We start from the raw sequence: 14213 nt of genomic DNA on the forward strand, positions 1-14213 counted from the left end.
TCCGGAGCCACAATAGATATTGACAAATGGCTTTCACGACTATGAATGTACGGCAGGGGCTCACAAATTTAAATTTTATGAGACATTATAACCATGTGCAAATATTGGTTGCAACACATTTTTTTTTTTTTTTTTAGCTTGATGCGTGAAATGAATGAAACATGCTGCTATTGCACTTACTGTGATGCAAGCATGGCCCACACATTGCTCATAATTGTGATTTGCTTGGTGTACTACAGTGCAACAAATGCCATACTTACATATTGTTATTTCCACTGTTAGTACGTGGCCTGGAAATATATGGATGTCCAGTCACTGACTATGAAAACAAGGACCCTGTTTACTCGTACTTGCTTTATTGAATTGTTGTGACAGTACTAAAAAGGACATAATGGTAGTGAAATACTGATAACCACTGGCCAGAGAAAACAAAATTAATTGCTGTCAAAGGGCTACATGCTATTTGTATGTAGTCATACAACGATTAGACAGTGATACATACCACATACAGGACATGTCACTGAACATTGTTAACGACTGCGACACAACTGAACCATTGCACATGGTAAACCACAGTGTAGCCATATGTTGTATCAGCCAAATGTGTAATGTTGGCATTTACTAGAAAACCTCGTGTGTTCTGTGACAAAGTAATCAAAACATACTTTGTGATATAAATCAGTCAGAACTCACCTGTAAGGTGCAATCTACAAATATGTTTTCTTATAGACAAAATGATCATCATGTTGTCATGAATGATAATAAATGTGAGAACCAGCCAGGTTAATTAAATGCAGTGTTGGGTCCATTATTTCAAAACTTGTTGTAAAAGCAGATTAGTGGCAAAATATCTGATGACTCACTGCTGAGGTCAAACAAGAAATGACTTGTAAGGGCACATTCGAAAGGAGCTCAAAATATAAAAGAGTAATGCTCTGCTTTTTATGTACCTGTCCACCATCAGTGAATTTGTTTCTATTCAGTGATTGTTAAATTCTCCTGCTTAGTTAGGCTGGGTAGCTCACATAAAAAGTCATAGAGCAGATGAAGAATGACTTTATTGATTACAAAGTATGTATGACACATTAGGGAATTATTTCCGTCTTCATAATTTCACCCAAGTGCAAAGGTAGCACAAGGACAAGAGCGTTGCCAGTTCTGTATGTAACATGAGATGACAGATTCATGTTACATAAACAGCTAATAACACTCTTGTCCTTGTGCTACTTTGCACTTGAGTAGATTTCTGAAGATGGAAATAATTCCTAAATGCATTGTGCATACTTTGTGTTCAATAAAGTAATTCTCTACATGCTGTATGACCTTTTATGCAGCCTAGCCCGCTTAACTAGAGATCTACTAAGGTTTACTAGAATGGTCGCTAGCCTCCTACATGACTCCGTCACACTTTTATCCAGAATAAAGCATGAGAACCTTTTTAAATCAACATTGAATCAGTTACATTTACTGCTTTAGCTTATCAGACAATAGGCAAGCATCCACATCATGTGCTGAACAATACTTCCCATTCACTCAAAACTTGTTAGTGACTGATCTCATCCTACAAGTTGAGGATATTTACATATGCCATCACTTTGCAGTACAAAATACAAACGGTGCACTGCTGCACACATAATTTTTAATTATTATTACTGCAGTTTTGTTCCCATGGCACATCTTGATATTCACAGGTGTCCCTTATGATGATCTGAAACTTAAAGCTGTCATCAACACGTAGGCACTGTTCTAAACAAAGTCCTATTGGACTGTTTAACTGAGTTACCTGGCCAATGTAGGGGAACAAACATTATGATGTGGACTCTGATCCACAGTCTTTCACAGCAAGTCGACACTTATGACATTAACAAATCATTTACATAGGTGAAAGAAGCAATAAGTTCCAGAAAAATATCTTAGTGCTCATTTTAATCAGTTAGCTTATTACATGGCATTTTCCAGCTCATTATTTCTTCCAATATTACATCTGTAAAAGTAATAAAATTTGTCTGTCATGTAAAAATAACCTTCTTTTATTCATAAGTTTTAAAAGTGTATATGCAGTAGGGGATGGCAGTAACAGTCCTCTTTTTCAATTATTCTTGCACCAGCTCATTTCAGTCTCCAGTAATCCCTAAAGATGGCAGATCATCAAAACTCTTCCCAATCAGCTTAGTGTTGCAAAAATTTTCCTTTTCACATTGATGTCAGTTCTTTTTGATTATTTTTATATGACACTCCCTGTGCACCCCTGCATTCAGAGAGGTGAAATGTCATTGTAAGTGTCACCAACCAGCCTTGCAATAACAAAACAGAGGATTTGATGCTAATATTGGTAACTTTTGATTATTTTCAAGTGTCACCTGCTTGTTATGTCCACACATACATCAAAAAGCCAAAAACAGCTCAGATCACAACTAATGAAAATACGCACTTGGCCATTGTTTAATACATAATGCTCAAATGCCCATCTACATTTTCAAGCAGCTGTATGTAGTAAATTTATGCTCTCTCTGACTGGCAAGTTGAGCCAGCTGATAGGCCCGGGGAATTGGGTGGACATACGAAGCTCAATAGGATCATATTTAGTTTAGTGTTTGTGACTGAAAGGGAATAGCATGCTACAACTGAAGTGCCCAGTAGCAAAAAATTTGTATGTTTATTAAGTCCAGTAGCTGGAATACGATATTAAGATTTTTGGAGACACAAGTTGCACTACTTGGCTCAAGCTTCTAGTCCATGGGTGAGGCCTTGGTTGGTGGTGAGTGTAGGTTACTCGATGATGGATGCTGTCTGTGGAGGCCACAGGCAGTGATGAGGATGGTGTGCTCAGGGATGGATGTAGTTCTTGGAGCCTTGGTCAGTGGTCAGTGGTCAGTGGTTGGTACTTTAGGCCTTGGCCAGTGGTGAGCCCTCATTGCTCAAGGATGAGTGTAGTCTATGTACACTGTGGTGAGAGCCCCCTCATTGGCTCAATGATGAGAACTCTGATTGAGGAATCGCTAGGCAGCGTATGCCTGGAATGAAGAAGGAGAAAGATGGCTGTAAAGTTATTTGGTGGCAACTGGAAGAACCACCTGGCGAGGTACATGACTCACAGACTCAAGACAGTGCCATAATGGCAGCACAGTTTGTGGCGATGTTTATGCCTCTTGTGGTGAGGCTGGCACCATAGGGCATCATGATGACTGCTTTATGTTCAGTTGTGAGCAATCCACTGTGTGTTTGATGTTCAGAGGAAAGAACTGTGAGCAGGCATGAAATGCAGCAAACCATGGTACACGACTGTATGATTGATAGCTGTACATAGGCGATAGCCAGGGCCTGCAGCACTTATTAAAGCCCTGTTGTGTTTGCACCACGCTGGAGAGTGATGAAGGTTTTATCTCTGCTTTCCTTATTGACAAACTTTCATCTTTTTCATGATACATTTCTATTAAAATGTTCCTTTGCAATACATGTTAACATACAGGGCGGTGCACGATAAGTCACCTGATTGAATTTTAATCCTACAAGTATACTATTGGGTCAATAGCTGTCAGATTGTGTGCTCAACTTTATGCAGTTCATGGAAATTACACCAGATTTCATTACGAGCCATGGCTTCTGTTGTGAGGCCACCATTTCAGTTTGCCACGATGACGGACAAAGGATGGTTGACAGTCGCACAAAAGACAAATATTGTGTTACTGTTCGTGGCAACGAACAGCGTTACATTGATATAGGGAAGGTTTCATGGTCATTTCAGCACACGGTGGGCTCCCAGCACACAGACAGAAAGTAGATTACATAAAAAATTTGAAGTTACTGGGTCTGTTTTGGAGTGTCAGCAGCCACATGCACATACCGGATGTTCACTGCAAAACATTGAAGAAGTTTGAGTGGCTTTGACTTGTAGTCTGAGTAAGTCAACAGGAAGAGCCAGTGCCAAGTTGGGAATTTCATGCCAATCTGTACAAAGAATTATTCAATCCGACATTTGCTTGTATCCATACAAGATGACTATGGCACATAAGCTCACTGTGAGAAATAAGGAGTGGAGACTGCGGTTTGTAAAAGCAATCAAGCAAGACCAAGAGGCAGTGCTGCACAACAAATGGTTTTCTGCCGAAGCTTATTTTTACGTGAAAGGTGTTGTGAACAAACAGAACGTTCGAGTGTGGGCATGTGAACCTCCGAAAATATTCCACACGAAAGACACCTACAGAGAAAAGGTGTGCGTGTTTGTCGCAATGTCAAGACATGAAATCATCGGTCCATTCTTCTTTGATGCTACAGTAACCGGTGAACGTTATTTGGACATGTTGCAAAACCAATTCTTTCCTTAACTCATAGCCTCATGTCTTCCATTGCAGACAAAATGGTCCATGCAGGATGGAGCACACCCCCACACTGCCATCGTTGTGCTTGATTTTCTGCACGAAAGACTTTGCCTTAGGGTATTGTCAAACAGATTTCCAGAATGTTAGGCGGAAGGAGGATTATTGGATTGTTTTTCAGGGAGAAGACCAGACAGCGAGGTCATCGGTCTCATCGGATTTGGGAAGGATAGGGAAGGAAGTTGGCCGTGCCCTTTCAAAGGAACCATCCCGGCATTTGCCTGTATGCGGAAGGAGGAATGTGGCCACCCCACAGCCTGGACACTAACCCATGTGACTTATTCCTTTGAGGGTCCTACAGAAAACCCAAAAATGCAGTGCAACTTAGGGCCATCATTGTGGAGTTCTGCCACTGAATTCCAGAAGATTTGTGTTGAAGAATCATCACAAATGCATGTGTGTGACTTGAAGAAGTTGTAAACCAAAATGGCAGTCATATTGCACATTTGATTCATTAGGTTGTACTTCCAAGCTGTATTCTTTACTTCTACATCAATAAATTACAAATCTTGTCAACAACAAATGTGTTATTCATGAAATAAATCAGGTGATACATGTAATTCTCTGTAACATTTTTCCCAGGTCTAAGCAGTATAATCCTCATAGAGAGCCTGTAATGGCCCAGATGTTTTGTTATTAAGAGTTTCCACATAAAAACTACATTTTGCAAATTTTCCGTTTGTTGTTGCAAGTTTTGCCAGAGATGCCTACCTGTATTTCATGTTAGAGCAGTCTATAACTAGGCACAGGCCAATGATCGAACAGCCCTACAGACTTTTTAAGCGTTTTTTCTCTTTTCTAGATTATCAATGTAAAATATTTCAAAAGAATGTAATTTGTCACTTTATAGAGCTGTGCTCCTTCTGTCTTTACTATATGCTTAATTCATATTTTTATTTCATTGTGTAAAAAATGTATGACAGGTACAAACCTCTACTAAATAACTGACAGGAGCACTTTTTGGCTGGGGAATCACTTTTTGAGAGGTATACCAATACTGACCCTGGTAGATACCTTGATTTTAATTTTCTTGTATTAGTGCTTTACTGACAGAAGTATCTATAAAAATCTTCGATATTATCTTTGCTGCCAAAACTAACACATATTGCGTAGCACTAAATATTGACCATTTGTTTAGGATAACCCGTGGTCTGCATTACTTTCTATTTCCATGCAAATATGAAATGTGCTAACAGTACATAACTCATTCTGTCACTGCTGAATGTTGAACAGCAATGTATTTCAGAGTAGACAGTTGTGGCAGAGTACAGTGGAATATCAGAGACAGTATCATAAATTTAACGTGTTCTTGTTCACGGCAGTAAATTCCAAGAGGCTACTCAGGAGCAGCAGGTTTTGAAATATTGTATTTAGGTACCAATGGAGTGTGGAGTGGATAAGTTTGACATTTACTCATACAGGAATTCTAATTTAAGTGGCAGGTGTGCCTGTTATCTTACGATTGGGTCATCTGCTTCTTTACTAATGTGGTTTAAAGTAAGAAATGTAGCAAGTGCTTGATGATGATGATGATGATGATAAAGATGATGATAAAATTTAAATTTAAAGGGTGTTAGAGTACTTAAAGGGCATTAGAGTAATTGAAAAAAGAATTTTTCCACTGGAAGTCCTAACACAACTAACTAACATCAGCCCTTAATATCAGATTGTTTTATTGTGCAAACATGGTGATTAACCCTGATGCTGCATTTAATGAACAATGTTCACAATAAATGCATTATATGCAATTACTGAATTTACTTGTCTTTCTTTGGTAGCAGCCAGCCAGAGGATGGCTTTGCCCTTCATAAGTAATACTGTGAAACATCCGGGTCTATTGGCATAAAGTACTGGAATACAGTTTGGCTCTTCATCACACAATTTATTCCAGTGTTTTATCCAGAAACATGTTGATAAAACAGTCTTGAGTTACAAAGAACTGTTCACAAAAGAAGTTGCCAGAAGAGATAAGTTAACAACTGAGTGTGTCATATACATAGTAATGCTTCATAATAACTGAAAGAAATAACTGAGAAAGAACAAACAAACAGAACTGGCTAACTTGGTGCTCTTTCATGCTGTTTATAACTTCACATATGTGCCAGAACAATGACATGTTTTACAAGTTTCAAAATAGGTATTGGTTAAATTACTTGCGTATGTTTCCTGACTTTTCAATTTATGTGTTACAATATATATTGGCCTTTTCCTTTTAATTTAATTTTGTTTTTGGTATTCAACTTTCTGGGGTGAATGGCTTATGCAGTCTTTGTTTATATTCTTAATTTTAAGTACCTTGCTTTAAATACATTATTTCCAGTGAATTTACTTAATTTATTTCAGTCAAGAAGGCCTACCTGAGATGATGAATAATAAATTATGATTGTTATTCCTACAGTTATGATTGTAATATTTTTGAAACATCTCTAACTTTTCATTCTGTACTACTTAGAGGAAATAAAACAAAAACTAAAGCTAATAAATGTAATTAGGACCTACTTATTCCTGTTGTTGTTCATGTCTTTAAAAATGAAGGAATAGACTTATGTTATGAAATTTTATGTTTAACTATGATGTAAAAATCATAAACGAGGAAAATTACCTTTGACTGAAAGATAATGTTGCAACAGCTATGATCTAAATTGTATCGAATACATCATTAATGGAAGGATATTGCATGTTTCAAAACTGGAAGTGTGTTAGACATTACAAAAACACACGCTTGGTATCAGACAGTTCATATTGAAAAGTTTGCCCGCTTCTTTGCATCTTACAAAATGAAACAGTTTTTGTGTAAGTTGTTCTGCTGTTATTTAGAAAATCAGAGTAAATCAGTTGATTATGAGGATGTATATGGACAGTTGTATTGTTAGAGTAATGGAGGATGGTAAGATATATTTGTTGGGTAGATGGAAATGTTGCAAATGAATATTAATCAGATATAAGATATTAACTGCACAGAAAGTTGTTTTATCAGTCACTGGAAGGAAATAAAGTAATAATGAATATTTTATGACAAATGAAAATTTATGTCATACCAGTACTCAAAAAGAAAAAAAAAAATCAGAGTTCGACAGCTTGTTCACCATTTCCAAATAGTTTCCACTAATATTTCATACCAGTAGATTGCCACTGATTCCATCCCACTAACTCATGTTTAATTTCAGCAAGTTTAATTCTAGTTGATTACATCTACATCTACATCTACATGACTACTCTGCAATTCACATTTAAGTGCTTGGCAGAGGGTTCATCGAACCACAATCATACTATCTCTCTACTATTCCACTCCCGAACAGCGAGCGGGAAAAACAAACACCTAAACCTTTCTGTTCGAGCTCTGATTTCTCTTATTTTATTTTGATGATCATTCCTACCTATGTAGGTTGGGCTCAACAAAATATTTTCGCATTCGGAAGAGAAAGTTGGTGACTGAAATTTCGTAAAAAGGTCTCGCCGCGACGAAAAACGTCTATGCTGTAATGACTTCCATCCCAACTCGTGTATCATATCTGCCACTCTCTCCCCTATAACGTGATAATACAAAACGAGCTGCCCTTTTTTGCACCCTTTCGATGTCCTCCGTCAATCCCACACCGCGCAGCAATATTCTAACAGAGGACGAACGAGTATAGTGTAAGCTGTCTCTTTAGTGGACTTGTTGCATTTTCTAAGTGTCCTGCCAATGAAACGCAACCTTTGGCTCGCCTTCCCGACAATATTATCTATGTGGTCCTTCCAACTGAAGTTGTTCGTAATTTTAACACCCAGGTACTTAGTTGAATTGACAGCCTTGAGAATTGTACTATTTATCGAGTAATCGAATTCCAACGGATTTCTTTTGGAACTCATGTGGATCATCTCACACTTTTCGTTATTTAGCGTCAACTGCCACCTGACACACCATACAGCAATCTTTTCTAAATCGCTTTGCAACTGATACTGGTCTTCGGATGACCCTACTAGACGGTAAATTACAGCATCATCTGCGAACAGTCTAAGAGAACTGCTCAGATTGTCACCCAGGTCATTTATATAGATCAGGAACAGTAGAGGTCCCAGGACGCTTCCCTGGGGAACACCTGATATCACTTCAGTTTTACTCGATGATTTGCCGTCTATTACTACGAACTGCGACCTTCCTGACAGGAAATCACGAATCCAGTCGCACAACTGAGACGATACCCCATAGCTCCGCAGCTTGATTAGAAGTCGCTTGTGAGGAACGGTGTCAAAAGCTTTCCGGAAATCTAGAAATACGGAATCAACTTGAGATCCCCTGTCGATAGCGGCCATTACTTCGTGCGAATAAAGAGCTAGCTGCGTTGCAAAAGAGCGATGTTTTCTGAAGCCATGCTGATTACGTGTCAATAGATCGTTCCCTTCGAGGTGATTCATAATGTTTGAATACAGTATATGCTCCAAAACCCTACTGCAAACCGATGTCAATGATATAGGTCTGTAGTTAAATGGATTACTCCTACTACCCTTCTTGAACACTGGTGCGACCTGCGCAATTTTCCAATCTGTAGGTACAGATCTATCGGTGAGCGAGCGGTTGTATATGAGTGCTAAGTAGGGAGCTATAGTATCAGCGTAATCTGAAAGGAACCTAATCGGTATACAATCTGGACCTGAAGACTTACCCGTATCAAGCGATTTGAGTTGCTTCGCAACCCCTAAGGTGTCTACTTCTAAGAAACTCATGCTAGCAGATGTTCGTGTTTCAAATTCTGGAATATTCCATTCGTCTTCCCTGGTGAAGGAATTTCGGAAAACTGCGTTCAATAACTCCGCTTTAGCGGCACAGTCGTCGATAACAGTACCATCGGCACTGCGCAGCGAAGGTATTGAATGCGTCTTGCCGCTTGTGTACTTTACATACGACCAGAATTTCTTCGGATTTTCTACCAAATTTTGAGACAATGTTTCGTTGTGGAACCTATTAAAGGCATCTCGCATCGAAGTACGTGCCAAATTTCGCGCGTCTGTAAATTTTAGCCCATCTTCGGGATTTCGCGTTCTTCTGAACATCGCATGCTTTTTCCGTTGCCTCTGCAACAGCGTTCGGACCTTTTTTGTGTACCACGGGGGATCCGTTCCATCTCTTACCAATTTATGAGGTGTGAATATCTCAATTGCTGTTGCTACTATATCTTTGAATTTGAGCCACATCTCGTCTACATTCGCATAGTCAGTTCGGAAGGAATGGAAATTGTCTTTTAGGAAGGCTTCTAGTGGCACTTTATCCGCTTTTTTAAATAAAATTATTTTGTGTTTGTTTCTGATGGATTTGGAAGAAATGGTATTGAGCCTAGCTACAATGACCTTGTGATCACTAATCCCTGTATCAGTCATGATGCTCTCTATCAGCTCTGGATTGTTTGTGGCTAAGAGGTCAAGTGTGTTTTCGAAACCATTTACAATTCGCGTGGGTTCGTGGACTAACTGCTCGAAATAATGCATTTAGGACAATCTCGGAAGACGTTTTCTGTCTACCACCGGTTTTGAACAAGTATTTTTGCCAACATACCGAGGGTAGGTTGAAGTTCCCACCAACTATAACCGTATGAGTGGGGTATTTATTTGTTACGAGACTCAAACTTTCTCTGAACTGTTCCGCGACTGTATCATCGGAGTCTGGGGGTCGGTAGAAGGAGCCAATTATTAACTTAATTCGGCTGTTAAGTATAACCTCCACCCATACCAATTCGCACGGAGTAACTACTTCGACTTCACTACAAGATAAACCACTACTGACAGACACAAACACTCCACCACCAATTCTGCCTAATCTATCTTTCCTGAACACCGTCTGAGACTTCGTAAAAATTTCTGCAGAACTTATTTCAGGCTTTAGATTAAAGACATTTGTTGCACTATATTCTTGTGCCACAGGAGTTTGCCGTAACTGTGTCATGTTAATTCTGACCATATCTTTTACTGGGTGTCTGGGAATTTGCATTTAAATTTTGTGCCATTTCATCATACGACAATTGGCAGCTGTGTTTTTTTTTGTGTTTGTTATCTGTGATCCTTCCCATTAGTAGCCTGATAGCTTTCGTATGGTGAGCATTGTTGCTTGATGTTTATTTTCATCTTGGAGCAAATGCCCACTGAGCAACATATCCATGTGATAGAAAGTTACTACAAAAACAGTGAAAGTCCTACAGCAACAGTTTGTGAATAGCGTGTGACAGACATAATGATGCTCTAACCGAATCATCAGTTCAGAAGTTGATCCGTAAGTTTGAGGCCATGGGTTCTGCTTCAAATCTCTAGAAAACAGGATGACCACATTCTGTTCAAATACAAGAAAACACATGTCAGTGTGACTGTAAGCCCCAGAAAATCAATTTGCCGACAAGCTCACCAAGTTCACTGCAGAAGTCCTTTCAAAAGATCTGAAAATGCTTGTGTACAAGAGTCAACTTACACAAGAGCTGAAGCCTGCAGATCGGGGTAAGAGACATCGATTTGCTTGATGGGTCTTGGCTCGACAGGTGGAAAATGAGAACTTTTTTTTTTAATAAAAAAAAAGATGATCGAATTTTCCCTCATATTGGTGAAAATGACAGTTTTAAGTTTCAACAAGATGGTGTGACATGTCACACATTCTGTGAAACAATTGTTCTACTGAATGAAAAGTTTCCTCAAAAAGTTATCTCTGTGCATGACAACCAGGAATGGCCTGCGAGATCATGCAGTCTTATGCTGTGTTACATTTTTTGATGGGGATTTGTGAAATCAAAAGTGTACGTGAGCATACCACAAACAGTGCATCAACTGAAGCATGAAATTAAAAGGGTTATTAATGACATCCCACCAGATGTTTGTGAACATGTCATCGAGAATGTCAGTGAATGCGTTGCTTGTTGCTTTGTGGCCTTGGGTGGTTGTATGGAGGATATAATTTTTCATTCATAAATGAGAGGAATTACTTAATGCTTAATGTGTTAGTAAAAGAAGAAAAAAAGTAAATCCAATAAATTTTGTACGTTCTATACCACTTTAATATTCACTCCTAATTCCTGGATACCATATAGAATACATAGTGTTATTTCATAGCTGTCTTTTAATTTTTATATGAATGATAACTCTAAAAGAAGAAGCCAACAATACCCACATTCATTTTTAATGAAAAGAATGAGAACAATATAAGAAAGTGGTTGATGTCACTGTAGTAAGGTTTATAATCTCAGATACGCTTTATACAAAATGATGTGTACAATGAAGTGACAAGTTTACTGGATATAAATTAAGTTAGTGTGTTACTAATATGTCAATTGTATCTTCGATACCATACGGAATTGCACTGGCAAATAATTTAACTGTATTAAGTCTATTACAGTGTCACCACTTGTATAACAGAAAATGATGTCCTTAGGCTTTGAGTCTGTCATATATATTCCATCAGTGGTGTTTACATTATTTGTTGGTGAGTCTGCATATCATCTTGTACAGTAAAATGCCATAAAAATGACATTTACTCAGAACTCTTGATGTCATTTTGGAAATGAAATTAAGATGACAATTGATTTATTTCACTGTGTATTGACATACACTTGTATTCTGCATATTGTGTGTCAGTGAAAGTTCCGCGTATTATAATAAATTAGCTGCTTGTACTGACACATCATAAAATTACTTGGAATTGTAGGACAACAGATAAAAGAACATGGTCATAACTTTTTCTTATCTTCTGGTCTGAGCTGCTACAGATGTTGGTCATGTGTGCATGAGGTGTGCTTGCAATTGCTTGTGTGTGTGTGTGTGTGTGTGTGTGTGTGTGTGTGTGTGTGTGTGTGTTTCTGACGAAGACTGTGGCCAAAAGCGAATGTGTGTCTTTTAGTTGTGCCTGTCTTCAGCTGAATGTGTCATCTTTATGGTTAAGTAGCAGTCCTTACATTGTAGATATTCCATCCAGGAATTTCTATTGTTTGATTTTAACTTTTTTTTGTACTTCATATGATTATTTTTATTGTTCACATGATGACAATAAATTATATTTTGTATTTGTAATAAATAAAATATGAATTGATGTGAAAACGAAGACTTGGATAGTCATTTTCTATAAATTCCTATTTAATTACTTTTATATTTTATTCTCTGCTCAATAACAATTTTTTTATTATTTAATTTGCTACAGAATTGGAAACGTTATGCGAGATTCAAAATGGTGTACCACACATGTATCTCTCTACTGTACCATGGTCAGCAGGCTGAAGAACAGCAGAAAATGGGCGAACGAGTTACTTTTTACCAAGCAGCATCAGAGAAATTAGAAGAAGCTGTCAGACTTTCAAAAGGAATGGATAATATTGAGGTATGTGGTATATATTAAAGTGTCAACAATATTATGAAAAGTACAGATTACTACTCACCAGCAACAGAGACGTGGTCATTGTGTGTGTGTGTGTGTGTGTGTGTGTGTGTGAAAATTTGTCTGTTTCCTACTTCACAAAAGGCCCTTTTGCTGAAAGGTAAAATGTATAGCAATCTTTTTATTGCATTTGTCTGTGACTCAGCATCTCCTCTATATGGTGAGTAGTAGTCTATCCTTTTCATAATACTGTTGTTATTCCACCCTGGACATTTCCTTGTTAAATATGAAAGTATTATTAACCTAAGCAGCTAAACTTAACTGCATGGCTTTTTTTTTTTTTAAAAATCTGGCTTTGGTTCAATGAGTGATAAACTATGTAAATATAGAAAAACATCTCAAACATCAACATGTTGTGAGAGTATACAGCAGGTGTGATATAGTAGAGGTGTGATGTAGTAAGAAACAATAATAATGCTTATGAGCATGATCATTTACAGTAAAACATACACATCTGCTCTGCTCGGAAGCTAAGAATGCGCTCAAGTCTTTGGTCAAGTCACAGATATTCCACTTAATGTACATCACAGTGGATGTACCCACAAACAATTTTTTTTTTCAATATGTCTTTATGAACTGATAAATTGTATGTCTGACCTAATTATTTTATGCTTATTGCAAAGTGTCAGCTTCAAGAGTTTGTCTTACACTTACCACATATGCAATGTGTCTGATAAATTATTAACCTACAAGAAGAGAAACTTATCATCAAAGCTTAAGGAATGTCCTGTAGACATGTATAAATGTAAATATTCCATATATTGCAAAGGTAGGCAGTAGCCACTTGCTTTCTGAGTCTTGTCTTCACTACTTGTGGGTCTCTCTCACCTTCCGCAACACATCCCTCATCCTCCCCGATGGAGGAAGACATAGTTTTTGAAGGTAACATAATGTGTCCCTGATACTTATACTTTTATATATGTCTATTTGTTTACTTTTTAAGCCATGTGATCTGGTAGTACACAGTGTATTACAAATGTTGGAGGAAATTTGCTAACATTGTTAACATATATTGTGGGTAGATTATGGTATCATAATACATTGCAACTTAAATGTTGTAGGAAAATTCTTATAGAATATAAATGCTTTAGGATTAAAGTAGACCACCCACCAAACACCAGACTCATTGAGTTGTTGACAGGTACATACAAAAGAGAGAAAATTTGCTAGCTTTTGGAGTTATCCTTTGATGAGATAGAGTAAAATAACACAACACACACACACACACACAACTGTGCACCTACATGGTGCTGACTAGTCTAGTACATTGCAAAAGATTAACTAAATGTTGTTCACTGCATAGTCCATGTTTTACATTTAAACATTACCAGCAAGATTACTTTTCTAGGTATTCTTTTACAGAGTAAAAACAGTGATACAGCAAGTAGGACTTCATGGCTTTACTGAATTGAATGTTAACTTCAGTTGGCTGCATATATGGGGGAAGCTTCTTG

General features: G+C 37.8%; 1 protein-coding gene across 1 annotated transcript in view; it reads left to right on the plus strand.

Annotated features, from left to right (window-relative positions):
• The window catches only part of LOC126267129 (tyrosine-protein phosphatase non-receptor type 23-like), a 125778-nt gene that overhangs the window by 93226 nt on the left and 18339 nt on the right, over positions 1–14213 (plus strand). The window contains exon 6 of the mRNA XM_049972051.1: positions 12526–12702. Within this exon, the coding sequence (XP_049828008.1) occupies positions 12526–12702 (177 nt within the window). The remainder of the gene's footprint in view (positions 1–12525; positions 12703–14213) is intronic.

The sequence above is a fragment of the Schistocerca gregaria genome, chromosome 4 (genome assembly GCF_023897955.1).
Source record: "Schistocerca gregaria isolate iqSchGreg1 chromosome 4, iqSchGreg1.2, whole genome shotgun sequence".
NCBI lineage: Eukaryota > Metazoa > Arthropoda > Insecta > Orthoptera > Acrididae > Schistocerca > Schistocerca gregaria.